General features: G+C 32.7%; 1 protein-coding gene across 2 annotated transcripts in view; it reads right to left on the reverse strand.

The window, feature by feature from the left end:
* Window positions 1-2642: 2642 nt before the first annotated feature.
* Window positions 2643-25156, reverse strand: part of LOC129222787 (uncharacterized) — a 41954-nt gene continuing 19440 nt past the window's right edge. Inside the window, exons 1-3 of one of the 2 annotated variants that reach the window (XM_054857333.1) lie at window positions 6440-6614; window positions 4713-4753; window positions 2643-2943 (exon numbers count right to left, since the gene is read on the reverse strand). In XM_054857333.1, coding sequence (XP_054713308.1) covers window positions 2719-2943; window positions 4713-4753; window positions 6440-6497 — 324 coding nt within the window. In that variant the 5' untranslated portion in view covers window positions 6498-6614 and the 3' untranslated portion in view covers window positions 2643-2718. Of the gene's footprint in view, window positions 2944-4712; window positions 4754-6439; window positions 6615-25156 lie in introns of those variants that run through there. The other variant, XM_054857334.1, reaches the window with a different exon arrangement.

Below are 25156 nucleotides of genomic sequence, written 5' to 3' on the forward strand. Positions count from 1 at the left end.
CAAAAACATTTTCTTTTCTTGTTCCAACTGCATTTCCAATATTGTTTTCTTTCTTTTTTTTCGTTTTTAGCAAAGTGGCTATGGTTGACAAAGAAATTCCATATTTTTTTCGGCATCAATTTGTTTTAATCCCTTATCAACTGGATACCTGTATGGTTTAGCTTTTTCCCTAACTGTCCTGAATTTTCTTAGCATAGTGCTTCCATCAACTGTCATCTCCTATTTAAGACATATTTTTGAAAATAGAAAAAGCTGTGAAATATTCAAAAAACTTGCTTTTGCCACTAAAAAAAGGCATAACTTATTATAGACAGTTGCATGTGAAATGTGACTATCGCTAGAAGCAGGTTGAAGATATAGTGGGTAAACGAGAATTTTTCCGAGTTCAAACAAAATATCATATAGACAGGTTTTTTGTTATACACAGTATTCTTAAACACAGGTTTCACTGTACTTCTATACAAGCTCACATCTTTTCGCATTGAAAAATGAATTCCTTGTAACCCAGAAATATACATTTTATGCATTTTTCTTTCTTTCTTTTTACAAATATGTGTATGTGTTATTTAACGCAAATGATTATCTTTTTACCTTTTTGGGCAAAGGTATTCGTTTATTTCTTAATACATGCACTGCTGGTAAGGAAAAAGTTCCTCCAGAAGAAAGCAAACCCGCTTTCCCGTATGTCGAAATTGATTTTCTAACAGCAGCCAATTATTTGTTTCTGGATTGTGATTGTCTCATACTCCATGGAAATGCGGATAATCAATTTATTTTTAAATTTCATCAAAAGAAAACATAAATGTGAAAAACCATGAAGTTGTAAAATAGATAATTGATAATATCTACATACTGACGACCCATTCTGGTTTGAATTTTCGTTGAAATGGGTCACTCATTTGGACATACGGTATTATCTATTTAAAATAGTGATTTGCAATTCGAACAAGGTCGGGGTGGGCCGTTAGTCTCTTTGTGTTTATATTAATTCTAAAGCAGCGAATAAAATTTAAATTAAAAGTTTGAGGGGGAGAGGCAGTGTAGTAAAAACTATTCGCACAATGCTACACACCGTCTATTTCTCAATCTCTTATGGGTATTTACTTGCTGCTTCAGAATTAATATAAATACAAAAATACTAAAACCAACTACAATTTTTGAGTATTGTAATCTAGTTATATACTTATCCTATTTTTCATGGTTTTTAATGTGAACCAACCAAGTTAATAGAAATAATCTTTCTATTTTACATTTTATTTTAAAGTTCTTTCATTTCGAAATATATTTGATGTTAAAACATTTTTTTTAATTTAAACCATATTTAACTGATAGCTATTCTTGCTCAAAAATAAATAAATAAATAAATAAATAAATAAATAAATAACAAAATAAATAAAAATAAATAAAATAAATTAAAACAAACGGTGTTCATTCTTTCTAATTGCACATAAAGACAGAATAGCTCACATACTTAACACTGATCTGCTCTAAATATTGCAAGTATACTCGAATTTTAAAGAAGTTCGAAAAACAGAATGGCGTATTAATGAGACACTACGCGAATCCTATTAGGCACTTTCACACGCAAGTGAAATCAGATGAACAGTCTAAGGACATGAAAAGTAACTTAAGAAATAAACTTCAAAAATATGTAAGATTTCAATGTGAATATCAATCAATTAATCTTTACTAATAATAAAGCTCAAAGTTTGTCCGGATATCTATCTGGATCTCTGTCGGGATGTCTCTCTGTGACTCGCACAGCACCTAAACCGTTGGACAGATTTTCACGAAATTTGGCTCAGAATTAGTTTGTAGTATAAAAGTGTGCACTTCGAAGCGATTTTTCGAAAATTCGTTTTTGTTCTTTTTCTATTCCAATTTTAAGAACATTTTACCAAGCAAATTATCATAACGTGGAAGAGTAAATGACCAAATTATCATGACGTGGAACCGTAACATGGAGCGAGCAAAATTAACATAGCAAATTCGCAAAAAATTCATCATCCATTATTTGTAAATAAACAGGCGAACCAAATGACCTTTTAATTTTCTATTACGGACAAAGCCGTGCGGGTACCGCGCGCTAGTTAGAAATAAAACGATCTCAAAGTAATTCTTCGAACTGTTAGCCGTCACGTTTCAGTATACAGTGGCTCCCAAAAGTGTTCGTACACTTTGAAATTTTTTAGTAAAACCAAAATAACCCGAAACTGAATTCGAATATAAAGGGTTTTTTTTTTTTTTTTTTTTTTTTTTTTTCCCCACATCATTCCTATGTTATTCTAAATGAAACCTTGTAGTTTTTTTCAAAATATTGACAGATCTTCTTTTTGAACTAGGTCAAAAAAAGGAAAAGATAGATAAATAATACGCCACAAAAGTCATCGTAGACTCAAAAATTTTCGAATAAATTCATGATTAAAGTTAATATTTCAACCAATGGATAGGGTCCTATTTCATTGAAAGTCGTAGGTGTACGAACACTTTTGGGAGCCACTGTATTTCAGCTACTATTTTCAAAAACTGGATGCTTTAAGTAAAACATATTTTTCCACATGCAAGTGAGTAGAAATTTTCTGTATCTTCGTCAACCCTGTATTCAATCACACTGTACTCGTTTGATTGACAAAAATGAACCGACTGAAATATTTATTTCCCATCAATTCATACAAAATAAGCTCTTTTCACAGAACACAATGCTTTAAATATAATTCATCATTTCTTGCCCCACCTAAAAGTACCACCGATTCCATATTGAGGAGGCGACTTGAACGTATGTCCATCCACACGTGCAAATCCCTGGCCGTAGTTGACTCCAAGTTCCAAGCTTCTGTCCTTATTCTTGCTCTCCCATACTTTGGTTCCCACTCCAGCGTTATATCCGCCTTGGAAATTCTTCCTGTTGTTGCCACTGCCAGCTGCTTGTAAGCTGAATTGGGGCTGTAAAATAATTAATCCTGTTAGAACGATTTCTCATTCATGAACAGCTATATTGAATGCAATAGTGTTCGGAATATAAAAATATTAAATGAATTAAGAACTATTTAATTGATATTAATATTCTGAGTTCTTGAGGTAAGTTATAATAAGTATGGAAAAGTTGTTCGAAGTTTGTGCAAAAATTACAATACAGTAAAACGTGTGAAATTGACCACCCTTGTGTAAGTTGACCGATGCTTTCAGGCACGGAATTAGCACTAATCATATAATTCAATCTCTGTAAGTTGACCACCTGCTTAAGTTGACCACTAAAGTAGTGCACCGCAAGTGGTCAACTTACACACGTTTTACTGTACTTGGAACAAGTATTTCGGATAACATTAAAAAAAGCCCAAGGCTTACCTTGGTGTGAAATTGAGAAGGAAGGGAAAGCACAGAATTATAAAGTTCAGTCTTGAGTTGAATTGAGAAATTCTCGGGAGGTTCAAGATTTAACCGACTCTTTATTACAAGTATGACGCGACCCAGTGCCGTCCCTAGTAGTTCTGCCGCCCTAGGCGATGTTGGCAAGTACCGCCCCCCCTCCCATTGATAAAATAAAAATATATTAATAAAATAAAAATAATAGCAAAATGCTTAAAATTAAAGTGAATTTCTAGTTAAATTCCATACTGGGTTTTGCATATCCAAGTACTGGTACACACATTACATTATATTTTTTTAATATTAAAGTAGTGCATCTTATGGCACTGAAACAGATATTATTGTCAAAAGACAATTAAATCATGCATTTTTTCGCCTTTAAAATTAAATTGAATTTCTTGTGAAATTCTGAAATATGTTTTGCATATCCAAGCATTGGTACACACTATAAATTATTATTATTATAGTTTTAGCGTTGAAGCAGGAAATTATTTGGTTCTGAAACAGATATTCACACTTTTTCAACTTCGAAATTTGCCGCCCTTAAAATCTGCCGCCTTAGGAGGCCCCTAATACAGGAGCGGGGCCTGATTCCGACCAAAAACCGTAGGCACAAGACGTTTACTTTAAAGTTTATTGGCGGTTCTCTTTGAGTAATTGGTGGTATTGGAAAGTTGCAAATTCGTGCATGCATATTTACACCAGGGACCAGGATGTGCAAGTTCTACACTCAATTAAATTTTTTTTTAAAAGTCATTTATGAGAATATAGAGGACGGGGGGGGGGGGGTAACTACTCGGCGTATAATGTATCCTGTATCATAAAATGCACTCACATACCCAGTAGCAGAAACAGCTGGACGCTGCGACGTGAGTCGCAGATTCTTGAGAATGTCTGCAGACATTTTTTTAGTTAAGAAAGAAAAAACCTAAAACTTTTAAACTAAAAAATCTTAAATTTCAGCTAAAGAAGACTTATATGATATTTTCTGCGGTGTAATCCACTGATAGCATGTACTTGCATTAACATCGTCTTTTTAAATATTTCTCGGTGCTGATTGTAATTTTAGGATCAATCTAATATTTTTACTTGCAGACTATTTTTTTTATTTTTATCTGCGTCACAGACTGCAGAGAGAAAAAAAAGCGACTAGGCTCACTTGTATGAAACAAGATAATATCTCAAAGCCACAATTACATGGGAAAAATCAGAAGCGTGCAAACGCCCTTTCTGACACCCTCCGCTCACAGAAAGAAAAAACAAAACTTTTGTAAAACTATAAAATAATAATAATAATAATAATAATAATACATAATAAGCTGAAGAAATGCAAGAAACTATATTACCTCTCCAACTTTATATTCTTTTGGCTTCTCCTGGCAAAGAACTAAAATAAAAGTAATAACATTTTAAGACAAATGAAATAGAAGTGTTTTCGAAAAAAAAAAAAAACATATTTGAATGCATTTTTTTTAAGTTTGGAGGAGTAAAGAAATTTAAGACTGGACTGGACACACAAAACTCTAGCAAAGCAAATTTTCATTCGTCTAATTCATTAATTGGAAATGAATCTGATTTTATAATAAGTCATCCAGTTCACTATATAGATGCATCAAAAATTTAAATATGATTTTAATTATTCAAAGTTATAATTAGCTAAAAAATAGAGTGAAGACTATTGTGTATAATTCAACTGCACTTGTGTAAAATAACATTTCATTTTATAATTTAATTTGGAAAAGTCACTATCACCTTAGAGATACTCGTAGTTATGCAATTACTTTTCAATACAAGATTTAAATAGGATTTATTTCTTGCAGTGTTTTTCTAATGCAGATGATGGTGATAATAATAATAACAGTGTTTGATATATTTTCTTTCATAAAGAACGTTGCTTTAAGATTTAAGAAAATAGGTATTTGGAGTGACTTTTCTGAAACAATGACATGCTTTTGAAAGTCTTTCACCAAGGACATTTTAAGTAAAAATATTTCTTACATCAAAATTGAATTGATCTTTTATAAATTAGTAACTAACTATCAGATAACGAAATTGTAATGACACAAATAGGAACAAGAATTGTTGAAACGTGTTTTGAGGTTTTAAGGAATCCTTTTTTCATTAAAAAAAAAAAATCTTATGAGTAAAAACAAATCTGATTCTTTTTGAATGCAAAAAAAAAAAAAGAGCTTGCGGATAAAAAGCTTCCATCTACAAATCTCTCTCTCTCTCTAATCAATTTTTTAAAATGTCCGATTCTTCAAACAAGGCGTGGTCTTTATGACGTCACAAATGATGCACTATGGCGCAACTTTCTACCGCATTTCCACGTTATGATAATCAAGAAGCGAATTACAATTGCGCTCTACGCTTGCTATCAACCATATCGTTGCCAATACACGTGAGTAAAGATGCGAATTAAATATTTTGGACCGTGAAAATGGCGACACTGAATGGCATTTCATCATTTGTGATGTCATCGACAGAAGCGTTAAACGATGAAAGAGCACCGATTTAAGTATTTTTTTTTAATATTAAACTTAATGAAATTATTTAAAAAATTGTCGGATTCTATGTTTTTAAGCATGCTTTTTCAGAAAAAAATACTTTGAAAATTTTCGAAACGACCCTATTCAAGGCTAGCTTCCAAAATAGTGACTTCTGAATTACTGAGTTATTCAAAACTGTTGCCAGCTTATTTTGTAAAATAAAAAAGCTTAAAACAGATACACCAGGCAGAGTGCAACAATTGGCCTTTTACAAATTCGATTGAAGTCAAACATACCAATGGGGCAAAGTTGATTCACGTGATTCAATTTTACCAAATTTATCATCAATGACTAACCAGTTTGTGATATCTGAAACGTTAAACTTTTTATTAAAGGGTTTTTTTTTTTTTTTTTGGAAAGATGTTTTGAGTCTAGAACTGATTTTTTTTTTTTTTTTTTTTGGTCCTACAATAGCAAAAATTGAAATAAAATTAATTGAAAAAAAAATATTCAAAAGCAAATAAAATATTTTCCGTTTTTTAACACGATGCAATTAATTAAAATACACAAAGATAGACAATTACCCATTTCGTTTAGAGCAAAGCAGAATGCCATGACGACAAAGAAAACCTTCATGTTCATCAAAGTTCCTTTCACTCACACAGAAGGAAGAACTCAAATTTGATTATTTAGCAAAGCAGATGATCTGAATGTCATGCTCAGGAGGAGATCTTTTTATATCACTCACCCGAGTAAATATTTTTGCTACTTCTCATTGTGTTCAAACAGAGAAAATGATTCTTCACCGAATAGCCGTGGGGTTTTCCGTTGGGGGAAATACCCTTTTCGTCTGGGAAAAACTGTCCAAACATTCAAATCGGAAACGCGATAAATTTACTGAGAATCGTCGGAATCAGATTTCAATGTTTTTCAAGTGCTAGCAATAACTGAATGGTAATCAATCAGTAATCGTGGAACGAAGGAATATGTAAACATAACGTCTAACTCTTTCTTCCGTCGTATTGTTTGTCATTGAAAATTTTGGAAACAATTGTCTCCTCGGAGACTAAGGTCGCCGTACAGGGGTTTAATGAATACAATAATCAACGCATTACAGTTGAAAAAATACCTTTGTGCTTGAAAAGAGAAAAAGAAATAACAACGGTAAATTGCCCAAATTGTAGATTACAGCAGACACGTGTTTCGGGGTTACAAGGAACCCCTTTTTCAATGCAAAACACGTGAGCTTTTGGATGAAAAGATATCCGACAAAAAGATGTCTTGTGGAGATTAATATTGCAATTTTCTTTCTTTCTTTTTTTATGCCCTATATCTTTTCTCATCACGTGTAGGATGTAGGTATATATATATACATGCTCGTATTTTATCATTCGCTGCAATTCTTAGTTTCTTCAGGTAAATTGAGGATTTTACTTACTCAAAAACTGAAGTTCAGAGAGTACATGCGTATGTGCAAGAAGGGGGAAATAATTTTGGGCACCACAAAGAGCAATAATCAGAGACATAAAATATTTTATTTAGTGTTCTCTTTAGAATTATTTTTTAAAAAAAAGGCAATCATGGTGCACGCATGTACATGCATTATCTAGAGAAATTTAAAAGGATATCTTCTCAGTGTCAACTTGGTGTCATTTAGTTTTGAACAGATAATATCACTGGGAAAAGCTTAAAAAATGTTCAAATGAGGTTGCACATCGCGGAAATGTGAGACTTAATCATCCTTCAGTATAAAAACTACACAAGTGAATACGAATTACATTTCAGCTAATGTATGTTAATGAAGCGTTTAGTTACAAAATGAGCACAATCCATTTTTTGTCTACTTTCCCAGTAAAAGTCAGAGAAAGAAGAAAAAAGCATGAAAGAAGGCTTAATGCATCTTAAAAAATTGCGAAAAAAAGAACAAAGTCAAAAATAAATTTTAAATAATTAAATAAGTATCGAAAAATTAAAATTCGGAAAGTAGGGTATTGAGATGGGGAAAATGACTGTCGGTCTGTCTGTCGGTCCCCTCCTAATAACTTTTGAGTGAATGGTCCATTTCGAACAATTTTTCTTTTTTTTTTTTCGTTCGAAAGATCTCGGAGAGGACACCTCATTCTCAAATTTTATTCTTTGATTTGAACATTTTTTCATTCAATTTTGATCAGTTCAAAAAAACTTACCATTAGCGCCTACGGGGAAATTCAAGGCAAAAATAAATCTTGAACTTAGAGGCGTAGTGGCTTCAAACAAACTTTGTAGGAAAAAGTTTTTGATGAAGAACATGTATCGAAAATATCTTTTTGATTTGAACAATTTTCCGTTCAATTTTGAACAGTTCAAATCCCTTAACATTAGCGCTTATAAGGAAACTTAAATATAGATTTCTAACTTAAAGGCGGATTTACTTCAAACAAATTTTGTTAGAAATAGCTCTTGACGAACAACTCCTGACTCTGACTATGAGAATTTTTGGGGCACCTGTTTCCGACTCCGACACCTGTGTCCGAAAATTAGTCGGATTCCGTCACCCTGGCTTCGACTCTTGACTTCGCAGCATAGGCAAAAATATATACACGGAGGGAAAATTAAAGACTCCGACTCTTGGAAATTCGAAACCGACTCCTTTATCTTAAAATAAGTCTGATTCCGATTCCGCAAACATTGGCAGAGTTGAGGACTTGAAGGGAAAATAACCGATTCCTACTCCGTGTCTTTAAATTTAAAACCTTCAGCTCCCGAATCTGACTCCAAAATGAGATTGACTCCGACTCCGCAGCCATGTTTTTTTACTGTGAAATAATTGTTGTTAATAGATTTGTTTTTATTTTCACTCTAATATTTTAAGTTATGTATTCACTTTTTGGCGGAGAAATTCGGAGTCCTTTACATGTTTGGTTCTACATAAAGATATGCGCAGACGATTTTTTTGAAAGTACATTTATTCATTTTTTAAATTATTTTTTGACAACAGGGGAAAAACAAACGATTTTTTTTATATATATATGATGTATTTATTTTAAGAAGCTAATTAGTTTTAGTTCTTTTTTTTTTCTCTCTCTCTCTCTTTTTGAAAACGATTAAAGATTTTTTTTAATGGAAAAAAAATGTATTAGCTGCTTTGTTTAAAAGGTGTTACTACTTTATTTGTTCGTTTATTTATTTTTAAACATCATTTCTTTAGCTAAACGAAGCATATTTTATTTCTATAAATCAGTTTAAAATATTAAAAAATCATGTTTGACATAATTTGCGATTTTAGCTAATTTTGAAAATATTGATTACAGATACTAGAAAGTCGATGTTGACATGCGAGAAAGTAGGTTCGTCTAGTTCTGAACTGAACGTCTTGTTAAATTTTACAGGAGAGGCGAAAATATTATACATATCATGCTCTGTCATTTAAATTTTCCATTTTTTCGTTTGAAAAACATTTGACGTGAAACTTTGCATTTGTTTTCTTACTTAAATTTGCTGTCTTGTCCAGTTACTTATAGATAAAAATGATTTGGATTGAGCTGGTTTTGAAGTAAATGGACCATATTTTATTTTTATTTTTTAATGTTCCTTTCTAATTCCAATTAAACTCAAGCGGTTTCTTACGTTTATACACGTGCTTGGCTTCATACAATCAAAAATGTGATTTGATTGAACATTTCATTATTTTAATGTTGTTGATGTCCAGGGCCGCGCCGTCCCTTTGTGCAAGGTCGTGCGGAACACGACGGCGCCAGAGTCAAAAAGGCGCCGAGCCCTACCTATCTTTTTGATCGGTAGGGCTCGGCGCCTTTTTTGACTCTAAGTGGAGAAAACAAATCTCCGACCAAAAGAATAAAATTGAACTTTTCATTGAATCTAAAATAAAGGTAGCGGAGAATTTATATTGTTCATTGAAAAAAGCAATCTGTCGCGCTGCCTGTATCTAAAAGGAAAATTATTGCCTTGTTCCGTTTAAGCATGCTTTTCAAAAGCTTTTATACTGAAAACATGTGATGATAATTAATACATACATTAGCATTTTTCTTTGAAATGTGGAGCCGTGAATGATAGATTGCTACGTCTGTAGTACAAAAGGTCGAGCACACGAAGCACAAGAACTTAGCTAGTCCCAAATTAAGTTCTTGTGGTCAACGCATCGAGAAGAGATATAATGGAGGAAGTGAAGACTTTCACTCGTGAAACAAAGACACCAAGTCACGTGACGGATGTTGTTAAAGCGAAGCATTGAAAGAAATCAAGTTTCTTTCACTAGTTTCACGCAAAACGTGTCGACCATTCGTAGTCGTCGTTGTTAAGTTACGTGACTTGAGATCTTTGCCCAAGCTTTTGCTAAGCTTGTTCTCTCCATTCATAATTCCTGCTCTAAGGGTCAACGGTGTAGCCAGGATTTCATTTCGGAGGGGTTCCGATCATTATATAAAGTTATTAAAAAGGAGAAAAACCTATCGAATACCAGATGCTCTCAAATCCGATTTTGCTAAAAATCCTTTAAGAAGCTAATATTACAGATTTTTTCAGACATTCTTAGACCATGTTTTGGCTTTGAAGTTGCTTCTTACATAGGAGGAATAATAGTGGTTTTTTTTTTTTTTTTTTTTTTTTTTTTTTGTGAAATCCGAAGAGTTTTTTTTTTTTTTTTTTTTTTTTGGGAAAGAAAAAGGGGGGAAAGTGTATATGTTTTCAAATTTAATTGATTCTTGCATAATATAAGAAGTAGAGGGGAAAAAAGAGTAGACTCTATGCTTTTAAATTCGAGTTTGTTTTCTACTACGCAGGAAAATTTTCGCGTAAAAATGGATATTTTCCATTTTTTTAAGTTTTTGACTCATTTTGGGGAGGATCCCGACCCCCTTGGCTACGTCACTGCTTGGGGTAAATATGTTGTACAGTAGACCCTAGTTTCACGCGGGGGTTACGGTCCACGGAAATGTCGCGTGAATCGAAACCGCGTAAACTGAGACCTAATACTAGTGTTAAAATAGGGGTTTGGTTCCGTATCCGTAGATAACAAAATACTTCATTCTAGTGATGACTAATTGTATAATAAGTTGAATGTGTACTTATATCGACTTTTATACACAACATGCATAAAGAAAACATAAATTAATTTCGTGTCCTTTTTATAAAGAGGAGCTGGCTATGATAGTCTTTTGACAGTTATTAAGAATTTTTTTTTTGTAATTCTTAGCAGAGCATTAACGCATCCATGATCATTTGCGTCATTTCCGTGATGGAATCTTCCTTCACTAACAAATTAGAAAGTTCATTTCTGCTGTCTAGGAATAGCTCAAAATTTTCAATGTGAACGTTTTTGGTAGTGCTTCACCGATGTCAGTACCCTCGTTGGTTTTGGCCTCCTTTGTCACTCCTAAAAGCTCTTCTTCCAGTGAGTTCTGAACTGTGAGTTTAATAACTTTACTTCTGGAAAGAGCTCTGGAACCAATCGCATAAAATGTCTCCAGTGGCCCCAGCTCGATTATTAGCACGCAAAAATTCATTTGATTACGCGTAATTTGCAATCTTTAGGAGCTTGGATTTTGAAAGAGGGGAAAATTTTATTTGTTTGCATTGCTGTATTCGCGTAAAACCGAAAGTCATCCGCGTAAAATAAAATAAAGGTGTCAAATCTTAAACCGCGTGTAATCGAAAGCGCGTAAAATAAACCAGCGTAAAACGAGGGTCTACTGTGTTATAATTCGTGCACTACGTATTTTTGTGATTTTTAACTGTTGTTCGTGGTAATTCAACTGCTTCATGTTATCATACATAAAAAATATGGCAAACACATTTGCATATTATTTATTATACTGGTCCGTAATATTATATAATGTAGATTATAACTTCAGTTAACTTTTGAGTTCCTTAAAGTAACGACGTGACCATTATTACTCGATCCCCTCCCCCTTCCTCCCTTTTCTTCTACTATTTGTGCATTAAATTTAAAAAATAGCTTTGGACAATGTATTTGTTTTAGATTTTAAATTCAATGCCTTTTTAACGATTCCGTACATTAGAATTATGCTTAATTTACATGAAAACATTTTAATTTCAGTTTTTAAGGTGGAATATCATTCTCTATATTATCATGCTTCAATTTAGAAACTTAATCAGTACGATGTTTTCATGTTTTGAAAAGCATAAAATTTTGATTAATTATTCATCAATTAGATATTAGAGAGATATTTAGAACGGCGTTAACTTTAATATTAGAATATTTTATTTTTCCAAAACGCATTAGCATACCAGATGAGCTACCGAACTCGAAACAACTTCGAGACATGAAGTAAAAACGTACACTATATTCCAAAATTTAAGACTTACACATTGGTTTATAATCAATAAATATGAATAAATTTCAAACGTATATTTTTCCCACTATATTTGTCTTCAAAACCTCACTCCAGGTGTTAACTGGATTTTCCTTGAATGCCTCTGCCTAAAGGCGCTCAAAAGACATTTGCACGACGGCGTCGATCAGGTTTGGCGCGGGCCTGCTGGGAGATAATAACAAGCACTGTTGAAGATGGGATAATTTTATTTCCGAAGCGAAAGTTCAGTGCCTATTACTCTAGCGACCGAGTCACATTCACCCGTTGTTGTGCAATGTGCATTTATCGACCACGAGTCCAACGGAACAATGCAATGGGGAAATGCCACGGATTATGCGTTTTTGCGGCAAGATTTTGTTTCCACGTTTCTCAGAATAGATGATGAGCTGCTTTGCGCATTTATGATGCGTTTTCAAGGCAAAGGCCCTTACGAGGGTGTTGCCTTTTCTTTGCTGAGCATGTAGAGAATTTCCTCTGCTCTGTCGCGAGTTTATAGCTGAGTTGTGGAAATGGGAAGGAACGAAGCTCGGCAGATAAGAAGGTTTTCCCCTATTTATTCGTAACTGTTCGCGCAATATATGAGTAAAATGTTTCAAATATGAAAATTTCATGAAGTTTTGCCACACTGGAAAAACCTGAAACGTTTTAGAAATGTATTTTTAGTAAGAAATGTTTCTACAATGAAGGAATTTTTTAGCCAAAAATAAAGAATGCAGTTAACGCAAGTAAATTTTTCAAAACCAGGAATAAAAATATTGGCGGCGTTTAGTATCAACACCAGCTCCTCACATAAGTTTTCAAAAGCGGTTTTTTTTTTCCACATTCTGATACTTATTTGTCTATTGTACTATTACTTCACAAAGCAGTTTGAATCGAACCTTTCTCAATCCGGTCAAAAAACACTGCCGAAGCCCCGTGTTACTTCAAAACAGGGCTGACGAAAGGTTAAGAGGGTCGCGGGTCGGCCCAGCCAGAAACTAGGGGCCAGCGTTGTCCCGATGGGAGGTCACAGAAACTCACTGTGACCTTTCAAAAATGTCCTTATTTGGCAAATTTTATCTGACGATACATCAAAATTGTCATCTTTCGACAAAATTTGGAGCTCTATTCTGCAGAATTATCATCATTCGGATCGATTTGGAAATACATTCGGCAAAATTTTGGATTCCATTCGGCAAAATAATAACCAATTGGCTAAATTTGGAGTTCCAATCTGCAAATTTCTGCCCTCCCAAAAATTTAAATTATTTAAAATTCGAAGCTCCCGTGCCTGCTAGAGGCCCAGCCCTAAGGAGAGCTTAGTTCGGAATAGGAGTGGAATTAATTTTATAAGTATTATGGCGGAATAGAGGAGGCCCGGTGACCAAACTGACAAGAGCCTTGGCTTTCTGCGGCCCTGTTTCAAAACCAAATCACTATACTTTTACCATACCACTAGTGCAAAAACGAAAGGTGACATCATTCTGGGGATTGTACTGCCCGGGACATGCAGTCCTTAGGAAGGGAGCAATGTTACAAATTTCCGTAAATAGTAATTATTTTTGTGATTAATTTGCAGTAATCTGGCTAAATTTGGCGTTTATGCCACTATCTTTCACCTAAAATTTTCTTTGTAATGTAACCTGTAAATAGTTTCTTGTAATGAATACACAACCCCCTTACATTCGAATGAAATATATGATGCCTCCACTTCTGAAGGATAAGATTTGTGAATGGAATAAAAAGAAAACATGAGAAATTGTTAAAACTTTGAAGAAATTTCTGAATGGAATGTCGTGGAAACTTTTCTAGGATTTATTAATAACCACGGTCGACGGCGGGATCAGTTAGTCTCACTTTACTCGTTGCTCTGGAAAGTGCGTATTAGCCTTTGCGCTGTATTTTTGCGTATTTTGATGTAAATACGTGTGTGACCGTTGAGTTTACGGTGTTAATTGATATTTGCCTAATTGCTATGGTTAATTTAGTAGTTGCTAACGATTTTTCTTGTACATATAGTTGTAAATAAATCTCCTGTGTTTTCTCAAGAACCGTGTCGTCATTTAAAGAAAGTTTGAAGTTGCATCGAACGCGTAACAATAATATTTCCTACCCAAAAGTAGAAATAAAATTTATTTTACAATTCCAGTACAAAAACCAACTAAACTGAACAAGCAATTATAAAACAAACCCTGATTTTAATTACTATACCATGAATTATTTTAAATACCTAATTATACAAGATCTCTTAATTTTTAATAACCTTTTGAACTCGGGACCTCCTATAAACTACTACCTAACGTAACTGAGTAGGTTTAGTTTTAAAGACTATTTTCGTGTTTAGTCAAATTAGTGTTTAATTCAGGATTCGGTGGGTTGTCAGTTACGTTAGGTAGTAGTTTATAGGAGGCCCCGACTTCAAAAGGTTATTAAAAACTAAGAGATCGTATATAATTAGTTAGGTATTTAAAGTAATTCATCGTATAGTAATTAAAATCAGTGTTTGTTTTATAATTGGGTGTTTAGTTTAGTTGGTTTTTGTACTGGAATCTCACTACTATTATGTATGCGAAAGTTTGTCTGTATGGATGTATGGATGTTTGTTACTCTTTCACGCAAAAACTACTGAACGGATTTTGATAAAACTTTACAATAATATAGCTTATGCATCAGAATAACACATAGGGTAGTTTTCGCCCCGTTATGGGGGGCAAAACCCCTGTAGGGGGGCAATAAAACAATAATTCTCTAATATGGGATGAAAAAATACTTGCACATATTAAAATTATATGTCCATCGAAAGCTCTGATTTTTCTGCTGAAGATGGCACCTGTTCGAAATTTCTAAGTAGAATAAAAAACGAGTTATGAGCTTTTTAGTTCCATTTCGAAGGCTTTCCGCAACTGAATACAGTATTTATTGTATCTTCTCAACTTCCTGTAGATATCGACAATTGTTGTATTGTTGATTATCTTTGCTTTTCGTGACTGTTCAAGGCTTTTCTCGAATCAAATCTTGAAGAAAGGTTTTTGCACAAGATTGGCAAATAATACATGGATTTGGCCGATTATTTTCCATTTTAATGCAACTTTGAGGCAATTGATGCGTTTTTTTTTCATTTATTTATTTGTGTTGACTAGGTATTTAATAGATCAGCAGGAATCTAGCCAAACTTTTTTTGTGGAATCATTTCAATAGGTAAGGAATTTGGCAGTTTTTTCAACTGTCGCTGTTTGTGAAGCTAAAGAGTACGCCATAATGTTTCTCGGTTTTCACCATGTAACCAAATATCGTCATTTCTTTAATATTTCTTTCTTTAAATTTGTTAACACGTAAAATAATTCGCCAACTAAATAAAGCAAATCCATAAACAGCACAAAAACTTCCATTAATTTGTCTTTGCACACAATTTCAAACAATTGCAAAATTTTTACTATTCATTGGAAACATTTCGGGTAGCAGCATTTTATAATCACCAGAAGTATCTCAGTATTTAGCGACACTATCTCTTCGATGAAAATTAGTAACACGAAGTTTTACAAAGTAGGGAGAGGGAACCTCATTTAAGGTATCCTAATACGATTACTGCAAATTTGATAACATTTTAAATCGCAGTAAAGGATTACGAGCGGCTACGTTTTTTAAAAGTTTGTACTTCAATAGCAATATAGAGAGAAGGTTTTAGACTATGTTCGAAAAAAAAAAAGATAAATCTTTTTTAACAAGTGAAGTTTAATTTCATATTTTTGAAATTCCTCAAATTTGTATATGCTTAAGTGTTGTTTTTTCGTTTCTAAAAGAGTACTATTTGGTGTTTCATACTTATTGCCATTTTACTTTTATGGGTTAGGAAGAAGCTCTATTTTTAATCACGTCGAAGCGGTGTTTTTAGTTATTTCAGTTACAGCAGAGAACGAATAAAAGTAGCGATTGTTTCTCATAATCATTACAGACCCAGGCAACACCGGGTATTTTTGCTACGTACAATTATCTGGTAACCAAATAAAGTTATGAAACAGAGTCTGTCCCCCTACCACCAGTTTACCTATTTTTCGCCAGGATTCATAAACGTGGCAAGTCTCTGGCGAATGTATGGTACCGTGTTCCTTTGGGGATTAATAATGGATTTGGATTTATTATTTTACATTTTAACGCTGCTTTTAATTGCAAAAGTATAAAATGAGAATAAACAAAATGACATTTTAAAAACTTATCTGCTAGGAAGAGTTATGATAACGTGTTCGTGACGAGTGTTCAAAAATTTTAACGCTACAACCATTACAAAAGTTGCATTAAAATGTAAAAATTCCGCCAAATTAATTTGTGTAAAAAGATCATTAAGTACTATGAGGTATTGAAGTTAAAATTAATCCGCCAAATTAGCAAAACAACACTCTTAAATAACATTAAAACTACTATTAAAATGTAAATTAATCCACCAAATTCATTTTTTATCTCCAGTCTTCCCAGGCGGCTTCATTAGTGCATTGGCGAATTATTTAAAAATTTTATAAAACTTTTCATTTTCTTTTTTCTTTTCTGTGTATTTTTAAAGGTTAATGATGCTAATTAGGATTTTGTGGAATTAATGTCCCTATTTTAATGGCCACAATGGAGAATATAAGAACAATATTCTCCTTTTTTTTTTCTTTTATTTTGTTTTTTTATTTGTTTTTTATCCTATCGGACCTGTACAGATGAAGATTTTTGGAAATAATTATGACTGAGATCATCAGAGGGAATTGCTATTTAAAAACGCTAATAGAGACCATTCTAAGAGACTTTTGGGAATTTTTCTCTTTGCGAAATGAGAAGTTTTTTGTACTATTGTGTTCATTTAAATGGGAGCTTTAAAAAAACTGTTGTCCTTACTCTGATATTAATGGCACTTTCACTCTGAACTTTTTGGTATTATAATCAGGACCGTTTACGTTATTTAGAAACAGTTGATTTCCTTCTGATGGGGATTTTAAAGGTTTGATGTTCTCACTCTAAAGGGACATTATTAGAATCAGAATTTGTAATGATTGTTGACCCTATTTTGGGACGATATCTCCGGTAAGAAGCTATACATTATACAATAATTTAGATAATCGGTGTAGCGCTGGATATTATTTGACGGAGATCGGGATTATAAGGAAGCTGTTTCACTTTATTTATGAATAGTTGACCTCACTCGAATTGGATTTTTTGAGAATCACCCAAACTAACTTATTTAGAAATCCTGAACGTTTTCGTGATTTATTTTGTGTGATTTTTTGGGTGTCTTCCTACTTTCGCCGACATTTCATTTACCCCCCTTCCCCCTGATTATCACTTTTAATAATCACTTATTTATCACTTTTTTTTTAAATTTACTTATTGATACATTTAAAGGGGCGGGCAATTTGAAATGTCAGCGAAACTGGAGACAAATCATTTTTTGGCAACTATTTGACACCTGCCTGTGTTGACCGTTAACTTGAATCGATTGAAAAAAACTTCATCAACGTGAGCGAAGCTGCGGGTAAAAGCTAGTTGTAAAATAAATTTTATTTCTAATTTTGATAGTATGTAAGTGTAATCGGTTATTTTTTGCTTTTTAGTTACTTGGTGTTTTTTGGAGGCGGTTTTTTTTTTTTTTTTTTACATAAAAGTAATTTATTGCTAAACCTACAGCATCTTGATCAAATCCTTCGGTTCATTTCAGTTGTGATTCTATTATTTATGGAAGTTCTTTCATTTTAAATACATTTAACGTTGTACATATTTAATATACCCCCATATTTAGCCTTAGTGTTAATGTTTTAGATTCACTTTGAGATTGGTTTTTGATATTTTTTAAAAACTTCCAGTTCATTAGTTTGCCTATAGGAAGAGTATTGAACTTCATGTGCAAAACACAATATCGCAGGTGGTCGAGATCGACAGAATTAGTTGAGACAAAGGAAAAACTTTAAAATCTGGATGTTTTGTCCAGCCTGCTCAGGAAACTGGACGCTATGTCCTAGCTGTCCAAAAATGTGGACTTTCTGTCCATGGACCTTTTGTCCGTTGTATCCTATGTGCGCTGGACGTTATATCCATTGAACCTTTTGGACGTGGACGTTTTTTCCGTGGAGGTTTTGGATTTGGGCGTTCTGTCCGGCTCCCAACACGAAGTTTTTAATAATCTTTTTCTAGGACAAATGTATGGCTATGTCTTCATCCTTTTCCAGTCAATATTGACTTCTCTTTTGCCAAAACAGAAAGCTACCGTTTTCTTGCCATAAATATTCTTGTTTATTTTGTTGTAAATTCTTCCGGTGTCATTAGATTTAAATGCTCTTAAAACATAAAGATTTCCAAAAGTGTTCATAACGTGACCAACTACTAAAAATGCAAAGTTAAATTATAATAAGAATTTGGACTGCATTTTAAATTAAATACATTAGAGTTTTTCTAACAAAAACTCCATGGAGAACAAAGCTTTGTAAAACCAGAAATTTAACAAATCTTTGAATTTTTAGAGTTAATAAAACCATTTTTGATCTCTGAGTTTAAAAACCATTAAAATTAACAAATCTTTGAATTCTCAGTGTGCCTAGATTTCTTACATCTTCGTCGAATTTCCTATTCCTTTTCCTATTCCTATTTCATGTTGTTTCTTTCTCTCTCTAAAAAGGGAAATGACATTGAAAGGCTTTGCAACAACGGGCGAAAGTCCAGTAAATATGTTTGCCACGGATCCGCATGGTGAAAATATTCAGAACTGCATAAGATTTCAGCTAATTTTCCTTTGATGCAAATCCTAAGTCACAACAGAAAATCTGCCTGGACATTACCATACGAAGCTGTATTAAAACAAATAAATTTCCATGGAGTGGCTGAAATTTTGTGTTTTGTCGACATGGAAAATGGAAAATAAATTCTTTCATGAGGCGAAGATATGTTGCGTGTAAGATAGCTAATTCTTATTTACAAATATTGCTTTGAATGCAGTAATTCGGTACAATGCTCCTACACCTTGTGTTCAGCTACTATAAAAAGGCAAAAACTGTCAGGCATTTCGTTAGCTTTCGACTTTTTACTGTTCGTTTGGTCTTCAAATCTGCAAAACCATGGTAAGCTTTAAAATTTTGTTTCATCTTTTTTGAGAAGATTGAGTTTTATCCTGAGGCAGAGAGCTGCTGAAATACCACCTGCCTCTTAGGCATCTTAAATGGCACCCAAAACTGGTTCTTTGTCTCTATTTGTTTTACTGCAATGAGTTGTACAGGAGAAATTATAGTTGAGGAAAACTTAACCTGACAGCGTCATAATACTGCGATTAGGATCTGCGTAGCCTTCGCAATGCTGCCAGGTTAGGTTTGGCCCAACTAGAGGGAAGTTTGGCCCGCTTTCTGTAAAAGTATTTTCCTTTTTTTTTTCTAACCATTGAAAAAATTTGAAAAAACATTTTTGTTATATTATATTGTCAGGAAACTTAATACATTACTATTTTTCCTTTAAATTACCTTAATATATAAAAATCTTCTGTGCGGACGTTTGTCACCATAAGGCTTTTAAACGGCTAAAACGATTTTGATCAAATTTTTTGTGTGTAATTAAATTGTGGCAAGCATGGTTTCGAAGCGCGATGGATCGAATCGGAAACGTTTTTGTTAATTAATTAATTAATTTAAACATTGGATGGTTATATCTCCCAAATGATTAATATTTATTTTAACCTAATGTTGAGCGAGAATTGAAATAAATATTCAACCCGTTGCCAAAGGACAATAAGAAATCCAGCTCTGCTTTTTGAATGTCAATTGAGAATAGCTAAAACGTAGAGGGAGACAGAGTGAAGCCTTCATTTCTCTCTCTTGAAAGCAACGATTTTAGGCCCCGTGATATATTTTAAAGTAAAGTATTGGAAGGTTCACGCAAAACGTGTGTTTTGTCGTCGTAGTTGAACCATGCGACTGGATCAGTGCTTTTGGTTTTCCTAAAAAAATGATCAGAAAGTACCGCACCTAGCAACATTTGTTTCTCGGCTCAAATCCATCTGAATTTTGGCACCAATGTCAAGAAAACTTTAAGGATTATCTAACTAATCAGTACATTATTAAAGGAAAAGATGATGGAATTTAAAGACGAAACAAATTTTATTTTCGACCAGATAAATTACAACAGGGTAGTTCTGCACACAAAAGGTCAGTGCAGTGGAAGATCTTTATCTTTGGTGGAAAGAACAGATTAGGCAATATATGAAGTTTTAAAAGTTTTCGTTCCAAAGATCGGATCGCTAATCGATCGGAGTTAGCTTCGCTCACTGATCGGCTGGATTACAGTAACGTGGTGGCTTGGCGACTTTGGCTGTAAACAACAGAGTTGTGTGATCATTTGTTTACATTTTAAAGCTACTGTTAGTGTAATTTATTGTATTTCTTGTTTATTTGGCGAAATATTTCAAATTGCAAAGAATTGTTTTTCGTTTTCAAAGAATTTTTAGTCATTTTAGTTGAAGAATGTGTTTATTTTACATCGGGAAGGGGGGGGGGGAGGGATGAGTGATTTTCGTCTTATTCAGAAAACTGTTTTTACCTTTATAATTTTTCTAAACGATATCCTTTCGATTGTTTTTTTTTTTTTTTTTCATATGGGGGATGTTGCAGCGGGATTTCCCGTTTGTTCTAGATGGTAGTTAGTTTTTTATCCTTAATATCTGAGGACGCTTTTTATCCTTTGAGTATGATGGCTGAAGGAACAAACCATCAAGTACAGGAGAAAAAATAGTTAATAAAAACAACTGCTCAGTGGGAATTAGATAAATCAAATTGAAATAAATATACGCATTCTGATACCAAAGCAGCTTAAAACATTTTTTTTACTTATTTTTTTCAACAAAACGGTTCAAACACTTGATAGTTAGTTGAATTTTTTTAACTTTCCAATTTACAAAGTTTGAACAGAACAACGTCTGTCGGATCCTCTAGTATATTAATATTTTGTCAGTGATTTTCAAGAGTGTCCAAATTGAGTCAAATATCCTCACTTTAGACAGTTTTGGTCCACAGAGCAGGCCCGTAATTTCAAATTTTTTTCAGGGGTTCAAACAGTACAGTAGAGTCTCAAAAATCCGAGTCTCGAAAGTTCGAGGTTCCGCTTAATTTAAGGTGCTTCATTCATATTTTACATTTTATTTTTTAGTCGCTCAAAAAATATTTTCATTGAAATCTGAAAATAGCAATTTTGCTTCTGTAAAACTAATTAACTTCCAACAGGAAATAAGGGTAGACATTAAGAAATTTCATAAAATACACCGCCAGCTCAGTCATTCCATTCGAGGACTGATGCAGTCTTCTGCTTTTACTGAAAATTGAGAAGTTTGCTTCAACAACTCCCAAAGAGACACGAAATATTCGACTAAAAGATATGTATTACGACCACAAGATATGTATTCAAACATGTCTTGGAAATAATAACTTATTACGCAAAGTTGACACTGATTTTCAACAAAGAACGTGTCAACATCCCTTTTGGAGTGTCTGATTGCAATAAAAAAAGTAGGTGCACAACTCCACGCCACTTGAGTTTCAAAAAGGAAATTTTTCACAACTAACCGTTTTGGTGTTATGCAAGATACATCTCCTACATACGCACTCTGATAGATACAGAAAACACATCGAAATGGTATTAAGCGCAGTCAAAAGCATGTTTTGGTTGTTTCAAACTGCGCACATAAATACTCACTAATATCGTGAAAAACTAAAATCATAATTTGTTTAGACGCAGTTAAAGAATAAATTTATGTTGAAATTTGAGCAATAAAATTTGCGTGAAGAAAATACTTCTTTTTCTTTGCACAAGTGAGTAAAACGTGTCCCTCCTATGGCGTCCGAATAGTGTCAGTTTTCAATATGGAAGAATTTTCCGGATAATCCGAGTTTTCAGTAATCCGAGGTGACATGAGCCCCAACTAACTCGGATTTTCGAGACTGTTAATGCATATATTTTTAAAAATTGCAAAATGCCAAGTCGACATGTATGGAAATACATTGAACCCTCGAAACCAAAGGGGAGGGGCTCAATTGCCCACTCATGACCCCCCTAAATGATGGGCTTGCCACACAGACTAAAAGTTATAAATATTATGTTGAAACAATTACATGTCTAATGAGATCCTATTACAAGGGACCGGAAATAAATACATCTAAAGAAATATCATAAATTGTTGAATTAATTTAATTTGAAGGTGTAGAAATGTCACAGCTGAATTTATTTATTTATTTGTCTTTAGTTTGGATTCACATTTTGAAGATGAATATTTTCTTCGCTCGTTTCTTTGTTTCCCGGTCTTTTTCTTAACATTTTGAGCATTTGTCTTAATCTTTTCCATATGGTGCATCTTTTCGATTTTCGCGTCAACAAGGGTTTCTGTCAAAATCCTTCATTTGGTGTGTTTTGTACCACCTTTGACTTTTTTAGGTCCGAATTTTATTAATTTTCATACTATAAAATAACAGGTAGTTTCACTCAGTTACAATAAAACAAACACTTGTTAAGCATTGATGAAAGTAAAGATGGGTTGAGTATCTATTTAAGTTTGCTAACAAATTAGAAAGGCAAATTTCAGTTAGTTTGACCAGAATAATACATCAACAGGATGTGCTTCAATTGAACATCTGTACTATATCAAGCAACTTTGTTTGCAAGTAAAGAACATAAAATGTATTTTATTTTAATTAAAAGATTTTTTTAACTAATTGAGTGATGCATAGATTAAAAAGTGTTACACCACCAAATGAAACTAAATGGGGAGGTTTGATCTAGGTCAAACCATTCAGAAATGTTGTGGGTCATAGCCGTTTTAGAAAAACAATTAAAAAGACACTAAAATAAAAAGTGAAAGCAAAACATAAGTATGAAGTCTTCTAGTACATTGATCTGAAAACGTAAATAATTCATACTTCTGGGTATGTTAACAGCAAATAGCACAAGAGAGAAGAACTTACAAAAAATTTAAAAGAAAAAGAAACTTTTTGCCTAAAAAAAGAAATTACATGTAATTTTATTCCTTGATTATATTTACTTGAAAATATTTATTCCGTCCCAGGCCTCATCCATACATCATGCAAATTCTTAGAAGTTACACGTTGTTAAAATAATTTAATTTTTGGAGTCTCCCTGGAAGTTACTCTTAATTTGGCTTCATCATTCATCATGAAAATTCTTAGACTTTATCCGCTATTTAAATATTTCTTTTACAAAAACCAGTCTAAAGCTCTAAAACATTTTTTTTTTTTTTTTGCTTTTCGCACATCAGAAATTACAATGTTTGTTTTCAATTGGAATTTAATGGAATTACTTTTTTGAGTGAAATATATAAATGGAAACCTTTACACTACAAGTTAACAAGTTACAAAATTATTACACATAATAATGTCTAAACATCATAAATAAAAACCGAAAATAAAAAAGTTGAGTAAATAAAAGTCACTTTCTTAAAAAATCAACACTTTAAGGAATGACAAACTTAAAAAAAAAAGTGAAAATACTTCGAGTCAATATAGAAAACACTTTTCTTTAATTTTTAGCGTCAATTATTTAAATCAAATTTCAAATCTGAAAGTCACATTAAAATACCTCAACATATTTCTCTGCAATATACGAGTATTATTTAAATTCAGACACTTAGAAAACAAAATATTGCCAGCCATTTAAAGTAAAAGTTTCAAACTGTCCCAAAGTACAACATCCTATTGTACCTTGAGACGCATCCTGTTGTACCATGGGACCCTATTCATGATTCAGGAAACAGCCACATACTAATATATATATATATATATATATATATATATATATATATATATATATATATATATATATATATATATATATATATATATATATATATATATATATATATATATATATATATATACATATATATATATATATATATATATATATATATATATATATATATATATATATATAATTTTCCAGCAATGAATTAAATTATGAATAATGAATCATAAATAATGAATTATTATCTTACCTTAATTGTGTTTAAAAAACTACATCATATTAGAACGTTTCTCCATGTTCCTGAAAGTATCTAAATTATTAAGTATCATGCATATGTCGCACCTTGGGACGTGTCCTAAGGTACAATATGTTTGGCTGTCCCGATTTACAACAATCACTACGTGGTTCAAGAAAAACCAAAATGGTAGTTGAACTAGCTGCCCTATCATTATTTTCTCATAAGTAAAATATTCAAAGTACTTCTCTTTTATAACAAAATAAAATTCAGTTGATTAGATTTACAAATACAAAGGCAGAAAATCAAATAAAAATGAAGAAAATATTTACTTTGGAGTCGTGAAATTTTTTTTCTATCACAAATCATCAAGTTAAGGTCTTTTTGATGTTGATGATTGTTACTATGGCACCATTTAGTAGTGAAGGTTAGAGATTACAAAAAACATGGCTGCTAAAAATAGATTCTTAAAAATTAGCAGTGTCCCGAGGTACAACACTCTCACCTAATCAACTTAAGGGGTGCAGATGCTTACATATAAGAATTAATTGAATACTCTTCAACTGAACGTAATTCATGAATATAATTAGAGAGAAAAGAAACAATATCAACATTACTTTTACATTATGTGTTTCAATGTTTAAAAATTTTTGCTGCAACCGATGCGAAGTCTGTGTATTTATTTATTTCCTTTATTTATTGAAATTCCATTCAAATATTTCTAGTGATCTTACATTTGATTTAATATGCAAAATTTTCTTCAAAAAAAAAAGGAAAAGGAAGTATGTTTTGAAACTTATTCATTTCGAATTATTCTCAAACTTTTGATTTTACCTCCATAAGATTTGAAGAAGAAAACTTTTACTTCAGAAAAATCATAAAAACAAATTATTATTTGCTCATATGTAAAAAATTAAGTCCTCCTGTTGAACCGCAAAAACTTAAAAGTATCAATAAGTAATGTCTGGAGCTTTTTCGGATCCATATGATATCGGAAAAGT

Source organism: Uloborus diversus, chromosome 5, assembly GCF_026930045.1.
Source record: "Uloborus diversus isolate 005 chromosome 5, Udiv.v.3.1, whole genome shotgun sequence".
In the NCBI taxonomy this organism is placed as follows: Eukaryota; Metazoa; Arthropoda; class Arachnida; order Araneae; family Uloboridae; genus Uloborus; species Uloborus diversus.